Source organism: Pan troglodytes, chromosome 10 (genome assembly GCF_028858775.2).
Source record: "Pan troglodytes isolate AG18354 chromosome 10, NHGRI_mPanTro3-v2.0_pri, whole genome shotgun sequence".
Classification (NCBI taxonomy): Eukaryota; Metazoa; Chordata; class Mammalia; order Primates; family Hominidae; genus Pan; species Pan troglodytes.
Genome location: NC_072408.2, coordinates 88,070,883 through 88,095,736, shown reverse-complemented (window position 1 = coordinate 88,095,736; position 24,854 = coordinate 88,070,883). Strand labels below are relative to the sequence as shown.

General features: G+C 33.8%; 1 protein-coding gene across 50 annotated transcripts in view; it reads left to right on the top strand.

Moving 5' to 3' along the window:
• Positions 1–24,854, top strand: part of PPFIA2 (PTPRF interacting protein alpha 2) — a 505,598-nt gene that overhangs the window by 463,412 nt on the left and 17,332 nt on the right. For 20 of the 50 annotated variants that reach the window (XR_010148373.1, XM_063786935.1, XM_009425926.4 and 17 more), the window contains 6 exons: positions 1,405–1,486; positions 5,751–5,951; positions 16,445–16,507; positions 17,713–17,742; positions 19,302–19,495; positions 23,344–23,441. Coding sequence is in view for 49 of the 50 variants with exons in the window: in XM_063786935.1 (XP_063643005.1) it covers positions 1,405–1,486; positions 5,751–5,951; positions 16,445–16,507; positions 17,713–17,742; positions 19,302–19,495; positions 23,344–23,441 (668 nt within the window). In the remaining variant the exon portion in view is untranslated. The remainder of the gene's footprint in view (positions 1–1,404; positions 1,487–5,750; positions 5,952–16,444; positions 16,508–17,712; positions 17,743–19,301; positions 19,496–23,343; positions 23,442–24,854) is intronic. The other 30 variants (XM_003952255.5, XM_054664549.2, XM_063786939.1 and 27 more) reach the window with 5 other exon arrangements.

The window sequence follows — 24,854 nt, the reverse complement described above, 5'->3', positions numbered from 1 at the left end:
AGCTATTTGAAACTGGTTTTCACTAAAGGAATGTCACTGGGAGACCTGAGGGAATGGAGGATGATCGAGCAAGCCAGGTGAAGAAGTGCCTCTACTTTTTTAGATTCAGAGCACAAGTATTGCTGTTCCCTTTCCCAGGTGCTGAATAGCTTACATGCAGAACTTAACACTTCTATCCCCTCAAATGAAACAGCAGTTGATTTATGTCTCTTCAGCCACTATAACTTAAATTTGTATTTTGCCCCTTTTTTAATGAATTTTTGGTTGCATCTATTACAAACACAGAAAACTCTGTGTTGAAAGGCATTTTATTCATTATATATCTTAATGTATTAATATAGTCTACCACAGTAACTAATTGATTAATAGTAGAAAATAATCAAATTATCCATTTGGGAGTTCATAAATGATTTTCATGAAATATTCCTAAGCATAAAACATATGCATTCAAAATAAAGCAATTATTATACCATGTTTTTATCATCTATGTGTAAGATCAAGGCATACTAAAGTAAAGAGAATGTATTTTCCAATATATTCCTGGCCAAGTATATATCAATTTGAATTTCAGTGAAAGCACATAGCTACTATCTTAACAATGAGTGATCTCAAATTGGCTTTGTAAGTGGATGTCAATTCTAAAAATCAGTAAGAGGGTCAGTGAAATTATAGATGCATTTTTCAGAGTTCTTTTGCATCTTTTGTTATCAAAACAACCATTTGTTGTTATTAAGATATTTTAATTTCATTAAAACAGTAGTGATTATAGATAAAAACAAGTGTACCATTGAATTTGATACCTTACATTGCTTTTGAGTGTTAGAAATCAATTTACCTTGGAGTTTTCTCCAAATGAGATGTAGTTTTATAGTCTAGACAAATAACTAACTCCTAAGATAGATCCCTGGACCCACAGGGCATACTAAAATCAACCACATCACTAGAATGTGACTTAAAGGACCAAATTTATCTTCTGCCTCTCTATATAAGCATTTTCTTTGCCATGGAGATAGTAAGGCAAAGAGGGCAGGGCAGATGGTGGAAGCCACATTTAGATCCCATAATGCATACTTGAATATGAACATTTGGGCCACTTTCTCATTAAAGGGATACGATATTTGCTGGTAATATAATTCCACTTCTAATTCCGTTAGCACTTAATGTTCTGATTTTCATGAATAAATGTTGGGGAAAATTACTTTTCTATGTCAATGCTTCATTCGTAATAAAATCAATGGATGATGTGTGTGTGTTACTCAAAGGAAAAAGGAATTCTGTTATTCTATATTGTATCATAAAAAATCTTGTAAAGGATGATTGGTTATTTTAAAATATTATCATTAAAAATAATCACAGCCATATTTTTCCATATACCTGCCTAATAATCTTTGCTATATACTTCAGGCATGAACTTCTTGAAGAAGCTCGGAGAAAGGGATTACCTTTTGCCCAGTGGGATGGGCCGACTGTGGTCGCATGGCTAGAGGTAAGAGAATGAAACTAGGAGGCCCTTGAATCAATCACTACTAAGTTGATAATTTTTTTGAGACAGGTAAAGGCAAGTTTCTGAAATCACAGCATCCCCTTAGTCTGGAATTGCTCATAAGGGACTATTTGCTTACTAGGGAATAAATTTATGATTTTATGCTGACACTTTTTTGTGATCGTAGTAGAAGAAATCATGCAGTGGGATAAAAGGAAGTGTCTCTAAATCACACCCTTTTCATTTCTAGAGCAAGAGAAGAAACAAAATTTTATTGTTGCAAGAGAACATCCATTCCCATCCATTAGGCCAGGGCCCTTCCTCATTAGAAGGTTACAGAGAAGACCCTCTCTATATTCAACACTTCTGTAATCCAAGGTAGTAAGATCACCTAGATGTACAGAGAGACATTCCTTTGCCTGTAATTTAGTTCCTGAACCTAGTTCTCTAAAGCCTATGGACTAGCTAGGTTTAGACACTTGGGATTAAACAGAAGACTTACACCTTATTCCCTTCTGTGTCCAAACTGAATGCTACAATAAAAGAAGAACTATTTTCAGCATTTCCTGTACAACATAGTGTTCTGGAAAAATAAGGGAATATCTGAACAGGGTAGGAGGCAGCAGAAACTGACTTTGACATTGACCGAACTACATATTTGACTACAAAGGGCTGTTTCATGTCACTTAACAGTACTGTTCACTGCCCCTTCTATTCAGTTCTCTATGTGAGCTGCTAGTAGCTGCTAGGATATGCCTGTGTCAGGGCAAAGAAGAATCCAGGCTTTCCTTGCCTGCCAGAGGTAATTACACATGTTGTTTTAAATGGTCTTGGAGTATAAAATTATCCGTCTTCATTTTATTATAGCCAGAGCTAAGTAAATAAATAATAAAGAAACATTAAAGCCCATTTTAGTTTTAAAAATAGACTTAGATAGATCTAGAAACACGCTTTGTATTTTTTCTTGCACTGAATGAAAAATGCCTGTATTTTGCTTTTACTTTATTCTTTCACATCAGACAGGGAAATTTAGCATATTAGCCATCAGATATTAGCGATCAGCTGCTTCTTTCAACCGTGTCTTTAAAATTACTATATTTAAAAAATCAATCACAAGACAAAATGCTTAAGAAATCACACCTCAGAAATGATAGCAGTTCTTTGTTCAGTTTTTGCTCCGATAAAATGAGTTGCAGTTTGACAGAGAGTTCGCTGCTGTTTTGGCAAGCGACGAACAAATCCTTCAGATAAAAAGGAAAAAAAAACAGATTTACTGACATTAAGGTGATAGGAGATGACAGACCGTGAAGTTTGTGCTAATTAAACCTATTCTGAGTACACAGAAATTGCCTATGATTCCTAATGCAACTTAAATTATAAAATGGAATAAACAAGATGAATGAGCTGAGTGATCCAATGAATGAAACTTTAACTTCATCTCCTTTCGCTCCTCCTTGAGTGCACAGCCTGTTAAGAATTTTGTGTAGGCGAGAATTCCATGCTTCACATGCCATTTATCCACATCAAAGACTCTTTAAGGTCTAATTATGGATGACATTGGTAACAATGTATTGGCAGGCATTTGGGTGATGTTAACTAGTGTGGAAATCCAAATATCTTAGAAGACAAAGGTAAAAAAATCATTAGGGTCCAAAGAAGACATATTTAGATGTTTAGTTATTTTGAACAGTTTGAGTTTATAAACTAAATATTCAAGTACTATCTTCTGTCATATATAATGTACCTGTCAAGGTCAATTATTTGTGCCTAACCTGCTGGAAGAAAGCATAATCTGTACAGTCACACACTGTACTTAGATCTTCCCCTTCTTTTCTCTTATCTCTATCACAACCCAGTCCACACTGACTCAAAGAGTTTCGTTGTTGGCATTTTTTTTTCAAAAGAGACAAATAGTCTTTTAATATTGTAGAATTTTTAAACTAAAAGGATGTTTATACTGGTTAGCTATTGCTGTTTACAAATTACCCCCAAATTTGGCATTTATGATCTCATGACTTCTATGGGTCAGGAGTCTGGGAATAGCTTTGTGATGGCCTCTGCTCAGAGTCTCTCACAGGGCTGCAATCAAGGTATCAGCCAGGGCAGCAGTCATCTCAAGGCTAGACTTGGGGAGAATCCACTTCCATGCTCATTCATGTGGTCAGGGTCATGATTCAGTTTCCTGCTGGCTGTTGGCCAGAAACATTAGTTCCTTGTCATATGGGACTCTCCATAGGGCTCCTGAGATCTGACTTACTCCAGAGTGAGAGCTCAGAGGGAAAGAGACAGCGGGAGGGGACTAGCAGGAATGAAACCACAGTCATTTTATTGCCTAAACTGGAAAGTGACATCCCATCACTTTTATCATCAGCTATTTATTAGAAATAAATCACTGGGCCAATCCTACCCCCAAAGGAAGGAGATTATAGAAGGGAATGGATATCAGGAGGTAGAGAGAAATAATCAAGCTTGATTCCTTCATTTTACAAATGAGGAAAATATGGCTGAGGTTTAGATGGGTTACATGACTCACCAATGACTGGAAAGGAATTAGGGCTCAGGTCTTCTGATTTGTGGTCCAGAGCTCTTGGCACTGTATTTTGCTGATTTATAGTTTTTCTTCTTTGTCTCACTTTTTCTCACTCTCACAATTCTCTCCTTTGTTCAATCTGTTATTTCAACAAATAGAAAAAAAAATCAGTCAATCTTTTGGACATTCAAAAACAAATATGTAAGCTGCTAATTTTTTGTTGTGTTTTCTACTTCTTACTCATAACTAATGATGGAGGGAAAATGGGAGAATATTCCTGTTTTAAGTGATGTTATTCAGGTGCTGAAATATAATGCCTGTGATTGGCATTCACCCAGTGCTTGAGATGTGCACGAGACCTGTGCTGTGTAAATAGCACTGCTGGTTTAATTGTCTTTCAAGAGTCTCACAGCAAAGTTGAAAAATCAAAATATCTAATTTCTTTTCTTTTTTGAGACAGAGTTTCACTTTGTTGCCTAGGCTGGATTGCAGTGGCACAGTCTCAGCTCACTGCAACCTCTGCCTCCCGGGTTTAAGCAATTCTCGTGCCTCAGCCTCCCCCGTAGCTGGAATTACAGGCATCTGCCACCACGCCTGGCTGATTTTTTTGTTTGTTTGTTTTAGTTTTAGTAGAGACAGAGTTTCACCATGTTGCCCAGGCTGGTCTTGAACTCCTAAGCTCAGGCAATCCAGTCATCTCGGCCTCCCAAAGTGCTAGGATTACAGGCGTGAGCCACCGCGCCTGGCCTCATTTTTTGTTGTTGTTTTCTTTTGTTTCGTTTTGAGGCAGAGTCTCATTCTGTCCGCAGCCTGGAGTGTAAAGGCCTGATCTCAGCTCACTGCAACCTCTGCTGCTCAGTTTCAAGTGATTCTCCTGCCTCAGCCTCCCGAGTAGCTGGAGTTATAGGCACCCGCCATCATGCTCAGCTAATTTTTGTATTTTTAGTAGAGATGATGTTTCACCAAGTTGGCCAGTCTGGTCTCGAACTCCTGACCTCATGTGATCCTTCCACCTCGGCCTCCCAAAGTGCTGAGATTACAGGCATGAGCCACTGTGCCCAGTCTTAAAATCTCTAATTTCTGATGCATTATTAATTTTGTTGCTTTCTTTAGTTTTTCAATGATTTGAGTTTTAACTTCTTTCTTAGCACATCATTTCACTCTCTAAAAGGCATTTTCATATATAGCATCTAATTAAGTTCACACATCTTTCACATGGTATAGGAAGGTAGGTGGAAATGTGGCTTAGCTACACTGCATGCTTTGATCGAAATCACATGGCTGGATGTGGCACAGCTGTCTCTTTCTGTGACAGAATTTCTCTTCACTCAGAATTCCAAAGAAGCATTATAAATTGAAGCCACTCATTAAGCAAACATTAATTGAGTCCCTTATCAAATGTGGCTTGTAGCCGTTCTGGTCCCTACATACAAAGGGGAACTTGGTGCCATGCAGCCATTACTTTTACCACTAGTAATATGAATTAGTTAAAATAGAGTCTCTGGAGCTAGCATGTCTCAATTTCAAATCTTGTTTCTATCCCTCCCTCCCTGGTGTTTTTAAATACATCATTTAATTTCTCTGTGCATCTATCTCCTCTAGGGAAAATAATGATAACATTTTATCTCATGGGGTGAGGTCATGTATGTAAGATACATAAAATAATTCCTAGCATATGAGACACTAAAATGATAACTATTATTATAATTTGTTAATGTATTTTTTCCTATCTAACAGCTTTGGTTGGGAATGCCTGCGTGGTACGTGGCAGCCTGCCGAGCCAACGTGAAGAGTGGTGCCATCATGTCTGCTTTATCTGACACTGAGATCCAGAGAGAAATTGGAATCAGCAATCCACTGCATCGCTTAAAACTTCGATTAGCAATCCAGGAGATGGTTTCCCTAACAAGTCCTTCAGCTCCTCCAACATCTCGAACTGTGAGTCAGTTTCTGCTCCTCCCCTTCCTCAGTGCTAGGCAAATAGCCGTGTGTCTAAGTCTACAGAGCAAAATTGTGACAGCACACATTTCAATGTCAGCTTGAATTATTCTCAAGAGATTAAGCTTGCTCTTTATTAACCTTGCTGCTACTTTTAATAGGTTTTCAAATGAGGAACTATGATTCATATCAGACGTGAAAGCTAGCATAGCAGACTTTTGAGCTAGCATCTGAAGTTTAGATTTTTCTCCCAAGCGACAAGACCCTGAGCTTACTCTTTTTTCAATTCCTTCCTTCCTTCCTTCGTTCCTTTGTTCCTCCCTCCCTTCCTCCCTCCCTCCCTCCCTCCCTTCCTTCCTTCCTTCCTTCCTACCTTCCTTCCTTCCTTCCCTTCTTCCTTCCTTCCTTTCTCTTTCCCTCAGGTAATTTCTCAGAAGATAAGATATAAGCATTAGTGATTACTAAAGATGCAAGGCTTAAGTGACTACATTTTTTAGTTTTAATATTTTTTATTTTTATAGATTCAGGGGGTACATGTGAAAGTTCGTTACATGGGTATATTATGTAATGGAGATTTTGGGGCTTCCAGTGTGCCCATCACCCAAATAGTGAACGTTGTACCCAATGGGTAATTTTTCAAACCTCATCCCTACCAACCTCTTCCCTTTTGGAGTCTCCAATGTCTGTTATTTCCTTCTACCTGTCCACATGTACCCATTGTTTAGCTCTCACTTACAAGTGAAGACATGTTGTATTTGATTTTTTTTGTTTCCAAGTTATTTCACTTGGGATAATGGTCTCCAGTTCCATCTATGTTGCTACAAAAGACATTAGTTTATTCTTTTTTATGACTGCATAGTATTCCATGGTGTGTATATACATTTTATTTATCCAATCATCCACTGATGGACACTTCGATTCATTCCATGATTTTGCTATTATGATTAATGTTGTGATAAAGACATGAGTGCAGGAATTATTTTGATATAACAATTGCTTTTCCTTTGGGTAGGTACTAAGTAGCGAGATTACTTAGTTGAATGCTCATTCTATTTTTAGTTCTTTGAGAACTCTCCATACTGTCTTCCATAGAGGTTCTATTAATTTACATTCCCACCAACAGTGTATAAGTGTTCCCTTTTCTCTGTGCCCTTGCCGACATCTTTTTTTTTTCTTAACTTTTTAGTAATAGCCATTCTGACTGAGGTGAGATGGTATCTCACTTGGTTTTAATTGCATATATCTGATGATTAGTGATATTGAGCTTTTTTATATGTTTGTTGGACACTTGTATGTGTTCTTTTGTAACTCACTATTTCTTAAGAAGTTTCCATAATTATGAAATTATGTGAGTTTGACGTTTTACAAATACCAAATGGAATATCTGGAATATCTTTTTCTTTCAAAGTCTGTTTGTTTTTCAGTTATAAATTCCTAATCATCTCATAACTTTTTACCTATTCTAATCCTAGAAAAGAACAAAATGTGACAAAAAAGGCATGCATGACGACAAATTCCCAAAAACTCCCAAATAGTATTTAATTATTTGTTTATTCCATTCCTAAATTATATATTTTGTTTATAAAGTATATTATTTCTGATAATTACTAGATTTCCCAAATCTCATATCTTATATAGCATAATAAAATATGGGAGAATGAGATAAATTTTAGCAATAGGTAAAATATTAAAAAGTCTTATTACTTTATTGCAGTTTTCAGGCAGAAAAGTAACAAGTATAACTTTTTTATACATGATCTTAAACAGTTGTGAATAGTTTGTTTCATTTCTATTTACACATTTTCCTTCCCAGTATACTAGATTCTAATGCCAGAAATAAAAGGTCAAATTTAAAAGGCTTATATAATTCTTACATAACTCCATTTTAAGTTCTTCCTAAATGACATGTAGGAAAAATATATAATTTTTAAAATTCTTACCTATATTATTTTTAAATAGACACAAATGTTTTTCACTATACCTGGATTATGACTCAAGCTAAAAGACAATTTAGAATACAATAGCCCCTTGAACAAGATAGGAGTTAAGGGTGCTGACCCCCCACACACAGTCAAAAAATCAGCTAGAATTTTTGGCTCTCCCAAGACTTAACTACTAAGAGCCTACTGTTGACTGGAAGCCTTACTGATAACACAAATAGTTGATAAGCATGTATTATGTGTTTTATATGTACACATATATGCTCCATTCGTACAATAAAGAAAGCTAAAGAAAATATTATTAAGAAAATCATAGGGAAGAGAAATTATATTTACTATTCATTATGTGGAAGTAGTTCATCATAAATGCCTTTATCCTCGTCGTCTTTATGTTGAAAGTACGCTGAGGAGGAGGAAGGGGAGAGATTGGTCATGTAGTCTCAGGAGTGGCAGTGGCAGAAGAAAGTCTGTGTATAAGTGGAATGATGCAGTTCAAACCTGTGTTGTTCAAGAGCCACCTGTATATTTAAAATAAGAAACTGAGAAGACCATTAAAATAGTTATTGTAAATTGAATTTAAGTCTGATGAAGAGTTTGCTGAGTAATTTCCAGCTGAGAGAGAAGCATCATAAATGGTTTATATCCACATTTTCCTCCCAAGAGCAAATGCAAACAAAATTATTAAACATTATGAATCTTGCAAAAATAAATTTGAAGTCCCAACTTCCAGATGAAAAATATGATACATTTTATTATTTTTATTTACCAGTGTAATTCATTTATTAATGAACAACAGGAAATTTTAAAACTATTTTTCTAAAACTATTTAACCAACCTGAAGGAATTTAAATTATACCATATTAATTAACATTCGATTGTTTAAAGAATGGGGAGAAGTAAAGAAAGCTTTATGATCTAGCCTCAGTTCACCTCGAAGGCTTTATTTCCCAGGTCAGGCACTACTTTCAGTTTTTCAAACATCTTTCCTTTTGGTCAGTTATGAGCTTTTGTAGTTGGTCTTCCCTTTGCCCAAAACTTTCATCCTACTTCAAAGTCATCATATTTTCTCCAATTCATTATTCATTTATTGATTCCTTTAATATTTCCTCTGAAAAGCTTTTGCTGAGCCCCCAAAGCCTGGGTTTGGTTTCCTTCCTGAGTTACCACTCCATGTACTTATAAACAACATTTTACAGTTCTTTTCTTCATTTATCTCACACTAGGCGAAATAAAGATAGCATCAGGTTTCCATCAACCCCAAGCCTTAACAATAGTGCCTGGCAAATTTTAGATATTATGTAAATATTCACCTTAAAATAATCATTGTATAGATCACTCTACCCACATATTTCATATACTCTGCTGAAGTATAAGAAACGTGTGGCCTTGAGATCAGAAAGGGAAACTCTACTAAGGAAAATAAGCATGTTGACTGGTAGATTTAGTACAGGATTATATAGATTAACTCCAAAATGTGCAATAGAAGTGAAGTGTGATGGAGCTTCAAGAAAGGAGAAATCACTACAAGCTGGATAAGGCTTCAAACAAAAATGAACATTTGAAACATAAAAAATATATTGTTTATAGCATTTAAGTTTTATATGTTTATTGAACTAATACATGATCCTGTATAACATTTGTAAAATACAGAAAAATACAAAGATGACAACAAAATAATTTAAAAACATTAAAAAATACTGATTTTAGAGATAATCAATGTTAATTTTTTCACTATTGAAAACATTTGATGAAGATCTTGTCATTCTTTTTTCATTATCTTTTTATATAAATGGATTATATCACATAATATATTAATTTGTACATTTTTGTAAATTTAGTAATGTAGTGTAAGCATTTTCTTCATTTTATTAAATATGCAGTTGCAACATCACTTTTAGTTATTGAATATGTCCTTTGTAGAAATGTGATAATTTATCTAATCAAATTCCTAGTATTGGACATTTTCTTTGTTTTGTGTAACACAATTTGTTGTTGTGTGTAAAATATGTGCTTGTAATTATGTTGTTGCATAAACTGTGGTTATTTCCATTGCTATATTTGTGTATACGGAATGCATATTCTTAATACTTTTAAACTTTAATTGTTAAATTGTGTTGTGTTGCTATTTTTTCTCCCTTTGTCAACATTGGTTATCTCCTTGCTTAATTTACATTTTAAAAATCACTACTAAATGTGCAAATTTTTATATTCTTATTAATCTGGTATTTATATTAATTTTCTATTCATAACCTTTCCAACTTATCTATATTATTATAGGAATATTTATCTTTTTACTAATGTGTAATAGCTCTGTATTCACGTAATATATGTACCTCTTGCCAGATACTGATGCAAATTCTATGAGACAAGTTGTGTCTCTAGGCTTTAAGAATATCTACTAAATGTTTCCTCTTCCTTCTACTCCCTCTACATGGTAGCATTTACTCATTTCTAATATATTTCCAATACAATTTGCATTGCAAATGAAAATTCCACATAAATCACTGTTAATGAATCCACTACATAAAGTCATAACCTAACATTATGTATTAGAATTCACACTTACAAAACACAAAGGCAGATTTTTTTTTTAACAAAGTTATTCTATCATGTCTTCAAGAACACTACAGTTTGTTTAGATTATACAAGTTATTTTGCACACTGAGGTTTGGGCTTGGGTTCCTCAGCCAGGTATTTCGTGTTTATTAACTGAAGTTCTGAGGAGAAAAAGACAAGGTACTTGGGCTTCAGGGCTTTTTTTTTTTAACTTTTATTTATTTATTTATTTATTTATTTTTTCTACTACTTTATTTGATTCTGCCTCCTTTCCTGCCTAGATATAATGGGCTGGACCATCAAAAAGGAAAATTTAAATGTCACATATATGATTACCTTGGGCCAGCCCTAAATTTCCAGCTTTCTGTTTCTTTTCTCCAAGCTACTATTACTACAGAAAGTCTCTTACCTAGTAGGATGGAGATGGAGATACCAGTTAATTGAAATTTGGTTGAAGAAGGATGTAACAAAAATAAGTGCATTCTTTGAATACTTTATCTCAGGTAAAAATTACGGAAATCCTAAAGCATTGCAAATTTAGATGGAGCACCTAAAACTATTTTTGTGTATGTTTCCAATGTCTGGAGTTCCACATTATCCTTTTAGATAATCTTATCTGGAAACATGTTTAATTTCTCTAGTTGGTGTTTCTTTTTAAAGTGACGACTTCAAGATAACTCAAAAAGCCATTTGAATGAGGAATCCTTCTGGACATTTACAATGCCTTCCCCAGACTTTGACAAAATTGTATTTTATTGATAGTGTGTTTCATTCAAGATTTGCCTATCTCTGGTTTTTCCAACTAATTCAACTTAGTGTTTATATAGGAGCCAAATTTGTTTTATATTTTGCTTTATGTAACATTTATTTAAATTGATGAATTAAACATTTTAAAAGCAAGTGCAGTGGAAATAAAAAGTTTTAAACAAAGTGATTTTTGATAACCATATAATTCAACAAGATTGAACATAAATGTAAGGTGTAAGATAGGCATTAGTCAGCTCAGTGTAATACAGAGACCTACAGAGTATTTCTTGAATTAAAGATTTGCTTGAATGGAGACTACCTAACAGAATATCTAATATAATTACAGTAGTAGCCAACATCAGCAGAATGCTCACTGTCAGGGACTGTTCTAAGCGCTTTATATGTAATAGCCCATTTGACTCTCACAACTACAGCTATGAGAAAGGTACTTTTATTATAGCTGTTTCACAAATGGGCAAAACTAATGTAAAGAAGTAAACTGACTCACCTAAGGTCATACTCCTATGTGGGTTTGCTCCTAACAAGCACATTCCCCTGCTTCTGCTTCCTGCACTCTATCAGTTTTCCTTGTTTTTATAGCATTCTTTTAGTCTGTTTGATTCCTCTTTTCATTATTACTTACCTCATAAGCCCCAACCTTTATTGAAAAGAGGGTGTGGTATAATTTTCTTTATAAACCTTAACCTTTATTGAAAAGAGAGTGAGGTGTAAATACCATTCTTATTATAATGAGAAGGATTTATCTTATAATGAGAGACAAAAATTCAGATAAGGGAGAAATGTGGATCCAGGCCATTTGAATGTGAAAAGTAATTTCAAGTTACTACTTTGTAATTCCATTACAAAGTAAAAAACACTTTAAATGACCTAGGTAGTAATAAAAGTTACTTTAACTAGGTAAGATTTAGGATTATTCTGAGGTCTGGCTGCTTTACTTATACTGTATCTCTGACAGCAAGACTACTCATTATTTTCACCTGATTAATTTTCACAAGTTATTTCTTAAGTTCATTGTAATATTTATTTTTCTGTCTTAACTCTTTCCAGAATGATTTCATTAGGTAAGTTCTTTAATTCTGATCATTTTTTAGAAATTTCCTTCTCCTTCTCCCTTGATACTTTCTCAAAGTTCTATTCCATGGGTACTAAGGGGAGACAAGCAAGATAATCTCAAGCATAAAATTTAAAGAGGCTCTCATTGTCAGATGTCAACCCTGAAAGTGAGTGTTTCCTTAAATGATAGCCTCCCAGGACCTCATGTGCCTCATCCTAGTCCCAGCCCTGTATAAGAACATGTTGTATCATAATGTAAACTTTTTAGCGTTTCTTTCTATTCTGGAGCATGCACTTTTAGTCCCACTTAAGAAGTGCAGAACCTGAAATTTAGACAGGTTTAGGAAATGTCCTAGGGTAGTCATTAGTAAGTGCTACTGTATAACTCAAGCCCCTTGATTCTAATTTGATAATATAATTGAAATTTTATAAATTTCATGTTAGAATCAGATGATATTAGCCACAAAAAAATGACCCTTGGTTTGCATTTTCTAGCTCGCACATTTTTGGGGGAGATTGCAGCACAGACTACCGAGGGCAGTGAGTAGATAATTTTAAGGGGATCTCAGAGAACCACAACCAAGTTATACAATATTTGTTTCTTATGCTTTTCCAACCTACTTTTTGTACTGTATCCTCAATCCCAAGGCACTCATATCTTTATGCCCTTTGATTGCTCAGTTTCCCAATCTAGCTATCTTGTAGGGATGCTTTGCTCTGAAACTCTCATGCTCTAAATTACTCCCTCACAATGTACTTAGATGCAAGTTCCATCCCCTAAAGTGGTGGTGGAGAGAGAGCAATCTGATTGAATAATTGACTTACTACATATGAGCTTGCCTATAAAATAAACTTGTTAAAACTTCAGTTAATGTCTACTTGACTAGGTTGTGTAGAAACTATTTCTGTCGGCTTTTTACAAGACTATAGGGCTGGCAGTGGTCTTCACAAGTAAAACTGCATATCAAACAGAAACAACTAACATACAACTTCTGAAAGTTTGCCAGTCATACTTCAGAAAATTGTCCTGGGTATATGCTTATTTTGTGAGGAATGAAACAGATAAAACCATAGCTTCCAGCATGTTCCACATCCCAGAATATGGTGACAGACTGGCAGACACAGACTTAAAGATAATCTGTGAAAGATACTATGCATGTATCTATTCTAGTATGAGATAATTAATACAGGTAGTTTCTTAAAGAAGTAATGAGATCTTCATTATTTGGATTACGATTCAAAGCAGAAGCTACACAAATCAGTGTAAAATTGATTTTACACTGTTCTGCAAGCTTAAGCCATTTAAGATTGGCTTAAATGAATTTCTTCTCAGGTAATCACTGCTGAAACTCACTTTGAACCAACAGTACACCCACTCAAGAAAGCACCACGATAACTCGGTGTAAAGGGAATGTGACAGATGCATGTAAAGTACTTTTCAGCACAGCACTCTCCTCCTAAAGTCAATAAAAACAATTTATTCCAAGTAAAGTAATGATTTATATACTCATATGCAACTTTCCGTTTATAATGAGCATCATTGTTAGAAGCAGGGAATACAAGGAAGGGACTTTTAAGGACATAAATGACTTTTATATTCTAAATTTATTTAATAGGTGTACACAGATTTATCTTATAGAAAAAACATCATCTGTACTCTAAATTCCAAAACAGTAGAAGAAAACAAATTCTATACATATATTTGATGTCTAGCCTGTGGAATTTTTATGTGCCTTGAATTTGCTTATAATTATGAATCCTTACCACCCATTTCCATTTGTTACTTAAGTATATATACAATCAAATATCACTTAATGCAGATATATGTTCTGAGAAATGAGTCATGAAACAATTTCTTCGTTTTGAGAATACCATAGAGCATACTTACATAAACCTAAATGGTATAGACTACTGCACACCTAGGCTATGTGGTATAACTTATTGCTCCAGGGTACAAACCTGCACAGCATGATACTAAGCTGAATACTGTAGGCAAATGTAACACTGTGGTAAGTATTTGTGTATCCAAATATGTCTAAACATAGAAAAGGTACAGTAAAAATATAGTATAAAAGATAAAAAATGGTACACGTGAATAGGGCACTTAGTGAATACGAAGGCCTAGGACATTACTATATACTACTGTAGACTTTATAAACACTATACTTTATACTACACACAATTCATAAAAAAAACCTTTTTATTTCCTCAGTAATAAATTAGCCTTAGCTTATGGTAACATTTGTAATTTATAAATCTTTTTTTTTGTTAACTTTTGACTCTTTTTAAAATAATACTTAGCTTAAAACACAAATACATTGTACAGCTGAACAAAATTAATATCTTTCTTTATATCCTTGTCCTATAAGCTTTCTGCTATTTCATTATTTTTTCCCCTCTTTAAGCTTTTTCGTTACAAACTAAGACACAAACACAAAAATCACTATAGGCCTACATAGGATTGGGACCATCAGTATCACTGTCTTTCATCTCCATATTCTGTTCCACTGAAAAGTCATTGGGGCAGTAACACACATGTAGCTGTCATCTCCTAGGATATCAATGCCTTCTTTTGAGATGCCTCCCAAGGAACCTACTTGGGGCTATTTTACAGTTAGCTCTTTAAAAAACAAAAGTAGAGGGAGTACACTGTAAAATAATGATTAAAAAATCATGGTGTGGTAAATACATAAACCAATAACCCAGTCATTAATGATGATTATCAAGGGTTATGGGCTGCACGTAGTTGCACGTGCTATACTTTTAGACGACTGGCAGTGCAATAGGTTTGTTTACACTAGCATTACCACAAACATGTCAATAATGCATTGCACTACAGCGGTATAATGGCTCTGATATCAGTAGGTGACAGGAACTTTTCAGCTCCATTATAATCATATGAGACCATTTGTTGTGCATGCACCCCATTCTTGACTACAATGTCGGTATGTAGTGCATGACTGTATATATGTATGTATATACATATATAAGATTTCACTTACATCAAATTATACTCATCAATTTATATGTAGTTACATTTGTTTTTAATACAGGAAAAGTCATGGTACTAGGTGAATGGCAGAAAAACCCAAAGTGAATTATGGTGATGACTTGTAATGTTTGGGTAACAACTTTGCTACACCAATTCTTTAAAAATTGGACCCTCCCCAAAACAAGTAGCAGATAATATGTAGGATGTAAATTTCATTGATGTGCTTGGAAAACCTTGCAATGTTCATAAAGAAATGATGGAATTTGATGGCAAGTGGTTTCCAGGGGCCAATACCTTCAATGATATGCCTGATCTGTATGTTACTAAGTGGACTTTGGTTTCGAAACTGTACGTTATTAAGTGTATAGAACTAATACCAAGGGGTGTTTTATTTAGAAAGCAAATGGGACTTTATAACAGAATATTGCCTGCTAGAGAAAAAAATTTATTTTACACTATGTTCTTCTCTATAATGGTATCAGATACTGGTGAAGAATTAGGGAATATATGGATTTTATAATTTGACAGTTACTAGTGTGGCTGAAAAATACATTTTATTAAATTAAAAATAGCATTTCACTTCTTTCTCAGCTGCAAGAATTCAGGGACACTTACTATTTACTGAATCACACCAAGTAAAAGGAATCTTTTGGGAAAAGCTGATGCTGGTTTCCAGATAAGTTATGATAATGCTTTCCGCTTTATATTGACAACCATTTTTTTTCCTTCAAAGGATATCGAGAATCAAAATTATGTGAAGGAAATTTTGATAATAACACAACAAAGTGCATGTGCCATTGTTTTCTGAGTAAAAAATTAAAATTACATTATTCTACAGTTCAAATTTAATCAGTTCACCGTTATTACAAAAATTGATCTGATAGCCACATACCATTGAAATGCAAATTTTGATGATGCTCTTTTTCTGATTAATAATTGCAGAAATGTCATTTTAAATCTACACCCCCAAGAGCTTCACAGAATGCCTCTTTCTAGTTAATCTTTTTGAGTAGAAGAAACAGGGAGCTCTGAGCAAACCAGCCATGCTATCTCTTTCACACGGTAGGGGCAAGGGCACTGTGGTATTGCTGTGTTGCTGTTAACTCACAGAGGTGCTGCCTTTCTTCTTTACCACTGCTTGCCTCCCATGGATTCCTCTGCTTCCCTCTGGGCCTCCTCACTAGCCTTCAGGCAACGTTTGGGTGACTCATGAAGAAATGGAAAATCTTGCAGCTCCAGCAAAAACGGTTAGTCTTAATGGCTTTGTTGAACCTGAAGGAAAGTGACTTTGCTGCTCTTTGGATGAGGAAACTAATCTGTTTACAATAGACCAGAGTAATAGGGTGTGTTTTTATAGTTACATGCAATGATAACTAACATTTTTTACAGTTTTCTTTTACTGCACTCTCTTGAAATTTTTTAATGAAATAGTGTTAGATTGTGGCTAATATCATAAGAGCTTATAGTACACAAACAATAAGGAAGAAAGTAATAAATAGTATTCATGTTGCAACACTGGAAGTTTTTGTAACAAATATTTAGTATTGGACATATTCACAGGTAACATGTTTCTAAACCAAATTAAATTGGTAATAGAAAAGATTAGATTGAATATTCATTTTTAATATGATCATGTGGTTTCTTGTGCTTTACCATCTTAGATACAAGCTTGACCAAAAAAACCCCCAAAAAACCAAAAAAGTGTTATGTTAATTTGGTACTGAAAAGCACAATTTTAAAGAATTTCTTGGGGACTCTTTAATTGTCACTTTTAAAAATAAAATGCTATAAAAATCATTTTTTCATGTAAAGTAACAAAGTTGGGCATATCATATATTTTATCTTTATCAATTTCTTTTTAATTTAATGTCTTTTCAGTGTTATCCTTATTTGAAAATTGATTACAAGTTTGTTAAGGATAAAAACACCAATGTCATGTACTAATTTCATTTTTAGTTTAGTTTTGTTGTACTTGGTTTTTGTCTTGTTCTGTTTTGTTGGCTGTTGTTGAAATCTATTTGATTATCACAAAGCTTTGTTGGAGGGATACAGTTAGTTTTTTCACTTCACTAATTTACTTTGTATAAGATTTCTCTATCATATATACATATATATATTTGTCATCAGAAGTTTTTATTATAGCACATTACATTTTAAAAATTACACTCATTTAAGAATTAAAAAAAGGTTTGTAATGACCAAATCAAATGTTCACAAAATTATGAATTTAACATTTAAATTAGAATTAATTGAAAATGATGTAGTTGCTGCCTAATTGCCTTTGAACTGCAAAATTGATCACTGTCGGTCTATGAATCTGTATGTTTATTCTGCCTGTTATACAAAATATTTTGTATAACAATTTTGCTTCTGCTAGAAAAATTTTACTGTATTGATTTGAAATTAATTTATATTTACCTGCTTTATTAATCATTTCCTGCTGCTAACACAGAAAGAATCTGAGGAAGGAAGCTGGGCCCAGGTAGGAAATCCATATGCTTTAAGACCCTTAATATCATTTAGTAGGCAATGAGAATATAAATTAAGAAACTGTCATAAGTCACAATATTGTAAACCTTCACTTAGCTCAATATTAGGCTGATGTGTATAGGTAAATGTAGATTATGTTTAATACTTTATATGTCTTTTTAAATTACCATATTTTTAAAATAAGATGATTGACATTTCATAGCTTACCTCTTTTAAAAGGGTACTTTTCTTTCTTTCTCAAAAGAATGATCCAAAACTTAAATTCCTCTGAAATCACTCCTGTATATATTTAATCAGGAAGCATTCAAGTTGGATCTAAAGGGGGAACAAAAAGAAAGAAAAGACTTATTTGGAGTTGCACATGCCTTCAGATATAATGCAAAGTGTATGAAGAGAGGTTGGAGGAGCAAATGTTGGCGTTGCAGACCACAGAGTCGTTAGCATTTATTGAGCTGTTTGTATGAGACAGGTGTCTATACTTGGAACAGACATATACTTTTGCAAGGAAGCTGTGCATTTTTTCTACATTTCCACATTTTGGATGACCAAAAGAGAAAATTTGTGTTATATTCAATCTGATTGAAACCTTTCAATATAAGAAAAATTTTGGTAGTTTTATTAGGACCTGTATTTAAACACACAGTAGGATTGTATTTGATTTTGATTTTGATAAAAATTTCATCGTTCTTGAGAACACACAAAAGAAGAGGAGCAGTTAGATTTTCCCTAGAAATGCATATTAGAATTGAGAAATTAGGGCATGATAAGGAACTAAATGGGAATTCTGTAGAAATAATAGAGAGTAATAGTTCTTTTAAAATATTGGTTTAGTGGTAATGGTTGATTTGGGTTTTCATTTTAGCTGTTTTGAACAGTATTGGTAAGAATAGTTTGTTTGTTATATTAAAGAATTAGGTTATCTGTCTTAGTTTTTGATCCTGTCCTGCTTCTTTTAGAGTCTATCTTGATTAATTTCTAGAAAAGACTGATTCTTTCCAATGATTTTTTGGAAAGCTGACGACCTGCTTTGCTAAGTAACAACAATGTCCATAAAAAGCTTCAAAATTCTGTCTCTCCAAAACATTTATTCCTTTCTCTGTTTACTGAGGTTTCCATTTCACATCAACATTTGCCATTACAATATAGCAATGGTAGTAGCGGCATTGATAAGTGGGAAATGGCAATAATGTCATTGACAAGAGGGAAATGACAGATACAAATAAAACAAACCTATCAATATAAAGACAGAATCTTAAAGCTCAGAGTTTGTATAATAATTTCTTTATTAATAAAATACATACTTGGACAAAATGTAATTCCTTTTGAGAATACAAAGTAAATAGCCAATCATTTTCAATACGCAGATACTTTAATAAATGTATGCAGAGTTCCATTTTATACCAAATCAAATCAAATGCTATCTGAATATTATTTTTGCTTTGTTTCCACATATCATAGTAATTAAATATCAGTTATAATAATAGGTAATATTATCCAATTACCATCTTATCTGATTGGTTAAGAAACTTGACTGCTATAAAACAATTCTAGTGTCCGGTTTTTCTACAGACCCTGGCTTATGGAGATATGAACCATGAGTGGATTGGAAATGAATGGCTTCCCAGCTTGGGGTTACCTCAGTACAGAAGTTACTTTATGGAATGCTTGGTAGATGCAAGAATGTTAGATCACCTAACAAAAAAAGATCTCCGTGTCCATTTAAAAATGGTGGATAGTTTCCATCGGTAGGTGTTTTTTCTTTTTTTTCCCCAAAGAATAATTAAAATGAAACAATATATTACCTATACTTTAGTAAAACAAAAATGGACGTCTAGAAGACAGAAAATATATGTCATTTGAAACATCGTTTGTATACATCTACTTGGAAAAATATTTTCATCCAGCAAATTGCAGGGACTTTCTAATTTAGAGCTATGTGCATATTATGTGCCCAAAGTTTATGGAAATATATGTGTACAAAATTCTCCTCATAGAGCATATGTCTATTTTTTTGTGAGATTCTTTGAAAATTCCATGTTGGTAATTTTATAGTTATATGTGTTTATATTAGAAAATTAGGAAGAATAAACAAATATTCACAGTTTCAACTCTACACAAATAGGTGGTTATAAATTTTATAATTTAGGAACATTCTAGGAAAAAATTTGAGAAGAAATTGTTCTTCTAAGACATATTTGTGTTTATTTTTCTATGTCTTTTTATGAGTTTGCTTATTTGTATATTAATTTCAGAACAAAAAATATACTGTGTTAGATAACTGTGAGGATGCAGTTGAGCAAAAGGCAATGTCTTTTTTCAAGTTGTTTACCATCCAGCAGATAAAAAGGGGTCTGTTATAATACCATATCATAAATGCTATGTTTATGTTAGGTGAAACAATGTCAGCTGGATTTTGGTTTTTTTTTCACATAAAGTTGATTGTGGTGATAAGTTAATAAATATAACCGTAGATGATTTTGGCTTGGGAGACTGTATTTGCTTCTCTCCTGTCCAACATTTAATCAGTGACTGGAGTGAAGATGGTATAAAAATTAGATATGTTGATGACATAAAATTAGGATAAATAGAGGATAATTGGGGCTTTTGATTCCAACTTATGGTGATATTTTGAATTTTAATGCAGTTGTTGACACTGTTGAATTCAATGTGGTAAAGATAAATATAACAGTGTTTTTTTAAAAACCCATTAAAGTGCTGGATGGAGAATCCATAATTTAACAGAAAGTTGTGTGAAAAATATAAGGAATTTATCCTTAGTACGAAACTCTCCATTTTGGTTAATGGCTTGACAAGGCATGTTTAGACTGTGTTTATTGGCAGAGACAACAAAAGTGCTACCATACAGTGACGTAACAAAAAGAAATTGCATTTATTTATGGGTATCAAATTGTTATAAGGTGGTAGAAGTCCAGTGGTAAAGTTGAAGTAATTAAATACATTTAAATTGGATGAAGGAAGATTTTAAATAAGTAAGTTTTCTTAGGTTTTAAGATCACTATTATGTGATAGAAGAATTATTTTTTCTCTGTTGAGCACGTGATTTTTTAGTTAACACAGATATAGATCCTAGGTGAGTGACTTCTAGTTAATAGAAGAAACAACTTTGTACCACTCTCAGCTGCCTTGTAGTGTATACATTGTGAGGTAGTGAGTGAGCTCCCTGTCACGGGAAGTTTAGGGCTTCATATTTCACATGTTTGCATTAGATTTTTGGGGTCCAGTTTTTCCGTTCTTCACTAGATTGACATTTAATACTGTTTTATTACTTTAGTAAAATGTTTTCTATAATGATCAAATTTAAAAAAATACTCAAATGACTTGGTTTTTGTTTGTTCTGGGAAATGCCCAAGCTTCATTTTTAAGTTATGCTAATCTCCAACTTAAAGCAACTAGTACCTGACTGTATATTGCATCCTATGGTCCTTTCGGCACAGTTTTCCATCTGACAGACATTTTCATAATATTATATGTCCTCTGTATAGTATAATTTTGTATTCTATATCAAAACTTGGCAGAAACTGACCAAGAAGCATTGGTTTAATCTCAAGCTGCCCAATATCTGTGATAGTGATTATATCAGCATTATCTAGTATATCACTGAATTAGTTTGCTAGGGATGCCAAGCAAAAGACCACAGATGGGTGTCATAAACAACAGAATTCATTTTCTCACAGTTCCGGAGGCTAGAAGTTCAAGATCAAGGAATCAGCAGGTCTGGTTTCTTCTGAGGCCTCTCTCCTGGGCTTGCTGATGGTCACCTCTTGGTGTCCTCACATAATCCTTTCTCTGTGAATATATATTCCTGTTGTCACCAAGTGTCCAAATCTCTTTTTAATAAGGTCACCAGTCAGTTTGGATTAGGGCCCACCTTAATGGCCTCATTTAACTCAATTACCTCTTTAAGGGCACTATCTCCAAATGCAATCACATTCTGAAGTACTGAGAATTAGCGCTTCCACATGTAAATTTTAGGGAACACAATTCAACCACAACACCTGCCTAATGCAATTTTCTTTCCATTTTTCTCTGATTCTGAAATATTTGACTCAACAATGTTTTTATTAAAATGCGGGGCTTAGAAATGCATCTAGCAAGTAAGTGTAACCTGGCCAATATGTATGTCTAAATTTGCTTATATTCCTAAACATGTAAAGTATCACTGATAATCAATGATCTTTACTCTTGAAGTCTACAGATTATTTTTTCCTATCACATCTTCTGAATCTTTATACATAATGTCACTAAACCTTCTCATTTTCTCTCTCAGAACATGCCTGGTTTATCGATTTTCCTTTCAAGCTCATGGCTGTTGTGCCTATTTTGGCAGAACTGAACCCTGAATTGATTTCTCTATCTTCTCTGATTACTTATTTCTCCATCTCCTATTTTGCTATGAGATTATTTTTCCTTAAACAGAAAACTTTTTTTTTTTTTTTTTTTTGAGATGTAGTCTCACTCTGTTGCCCAGGGTGGAGTGCGGTGGCACGATCTGGGCTACTTCAACCTCCGCCTCCTGGGCTCAAGCGATTCTTCTGCCTCAGCCTCCCGAGTAGCTGGGACTACAGGCATGTGCCACCACAGCCAGCTAATTTTTGTACTTTTAGTAGAGACAGGGTTTCACCATATTGACTAGGCTGGTCTCAAACTCCTGACCACGTGATCCACCCACCTCAGCCTCCCAAAGTGCTGGGATTACAGGCGTGAGCCACCGTGCCTGGCCAAACAGAAAACTTTATTGTCACCTCTTCCTCCTCCGAAAATTGTCCAATAATTCTGTATCGATTATATGTATTTCATACTTAAACACAATTTAAGGCTTTCCTTAATATGCCCTATTCTCCATGTATAATTGTATTCCTCCTTACTTCCTAGCATGGGTTTTCAGCTCTGGAATGTGTGTCTCGCTAACCACACCTTTAAATTTCCATCTGCAATCTTTTGTTCATGATGCCCCATTTTCCTGAGTCAACCTGTCTCTGCTACTTGATACTTTAAGGATCAATCAATTTTCTGCTCATTCCACATATCCTTTTCATTCAGTTTCAATATCTGCTGACTTGTTCTTCTTACATACTTCTGTATCATTTAGAGTTATGAGCTACTCATTTTAGTATTTGGTCCTCTATCCTATTACCTAACTTACTTATGTTTTGTGTTATTTTTCTCATCAGCTTAAGAAAGAGTATCCATTTCTAATAAATTCCTTACTGTCTCCATAATGGGGACTTTAAATTCTTTTCAAGTGAATAAAATATTAATTTGCCTGCACCTAATGTAGGAATAGCTAAATGAAAGACAAAGACACATAGATGAACAATATAATCCATGATGATTTTAAAACTGTTTTTTCTTATTTTGAAAACTTTTTTTCTGTTACTTTGAAACATTTTGTGCTTAGAATAATTATAAATGTATTTCCCTCCAATACTGAAGGATTTGACTGCAAATGTAATTTATTAACTTGTTGCCCTAAGAAGCAGTGCATAGTGTTGACTATGGCTAATCACAAAACTTTCTCCACCTGCTAAGGTAGACTCACTGTGTTTTTTTTTAATTTTTTTATAAAAAAAAGAACAAGTTTACAATATGGAATTATGTGCTTAAAGAGGTTGAATTATGACAGAAAAGAACTAGAAAGAAGACGGGAAGCAAGCCAACATGAAATAAAAGGTAATACATCTTTCTTTCATATGAAATGCCTTTATTCTGGAGTTTTTAGCTTTCACTTTTACTAACCTAAAATGTTATATGTTTTACAATGGTCAGTAAGTAGCATAAGTATTTGGCTAGAATTGTTACTGTTTTTTTTTTTTCCATTCTTTTCTAATTAAAATACAGAAACGGTTATCTCCATATTATAGGGTGAATATCCCATTTGGGGAGTAATCTTGAGTTTTTGAATTGAGATTTATTTATGTGAACCTATTAATTATACATTCTGCTTGTACTAAAGATGTCTCCATGTAGATATTTTTGTCAGACTTTTAATGGAACATTCTCAGTATGATTCAGAGAAACATGGTATATCATTTTTATGGCAGTTCATCTTTGGTTTATATCATTTTAATTTTATTCCAGTGCCCCAGCAATTTTATTTTTGTAACAGTATAGTTAAAGAAATTATATGGTGATTTTATGCAGAAATGATATCAGGATTTTCCCCTATAAACCAAACTAGTTCATTAATAATTTTAGCTGGTAATATTATCAGGAACAGTGTAAATTGCTGCAGCTGTTATGTGCAGAAAAATGTTTTATTTGAATAACAAGAAAAGACACTCCATATTGCAGGTTTGTTAGAAAAAATACTGTATTTAAAAATTAATCATCTAAATGTTGAGAAGTACCTTAATATACCCGAGAAAGGATAATTTCAAAAGAGAAGTACCTTAATATGCCCAAGAAAGAATAATTTCAAAAGAGAAGTACCTTAATATACCTGAGAAAGAATAATTTCAAAAGAGAAGTACCTTAATATACCCGAGAAAGAATAATTTCAAAGAGGAATATGTTAGATTCTATTCTTAGAGACCATTCTATTTTTATTGTTGTTGTTGTTGAAGGAAAAAAATACATGATTGGAAAAAGATATAGGTAAAGGTTTTTTTTTTGTTTTAAATTTAAAGGGTTCAAGTGCGGTTTTCTTACATGGATATATTTGTGGTGGTGAAGTCTGGGTTTTAGTGTACCCAACCCCTGAATGATGTACATTGTACCCATTAAGTAATTTCTCATCTTTCGCCACCCTCCCAGCCTCCCACCCTTCTGAGACTCCAATGACTATCACTACATACTCTGTGTTCACCTGGACACATTATTTATTGCCCACTTGTAAGTGAAAGCATGAGGTATTTGACTTTGTTTCTGAATTGTTTCACTGAAGATAATACGTGGGTATTTTTTTGCTAAAAATAATCAATCCACTTTTGTTGTTTAAAGAAGAAAAAGGCAAGGTGCTGTGGCTCACGCCTGTAATCTCAGCACTTTGGGAGGCCGAGGCGGGTGGATCACGAGGTCAGGAGATCAAGACCATCCTGGCTAACATGGTGAAACCCCATTTCTACTAAAAATACAAAAAATTAG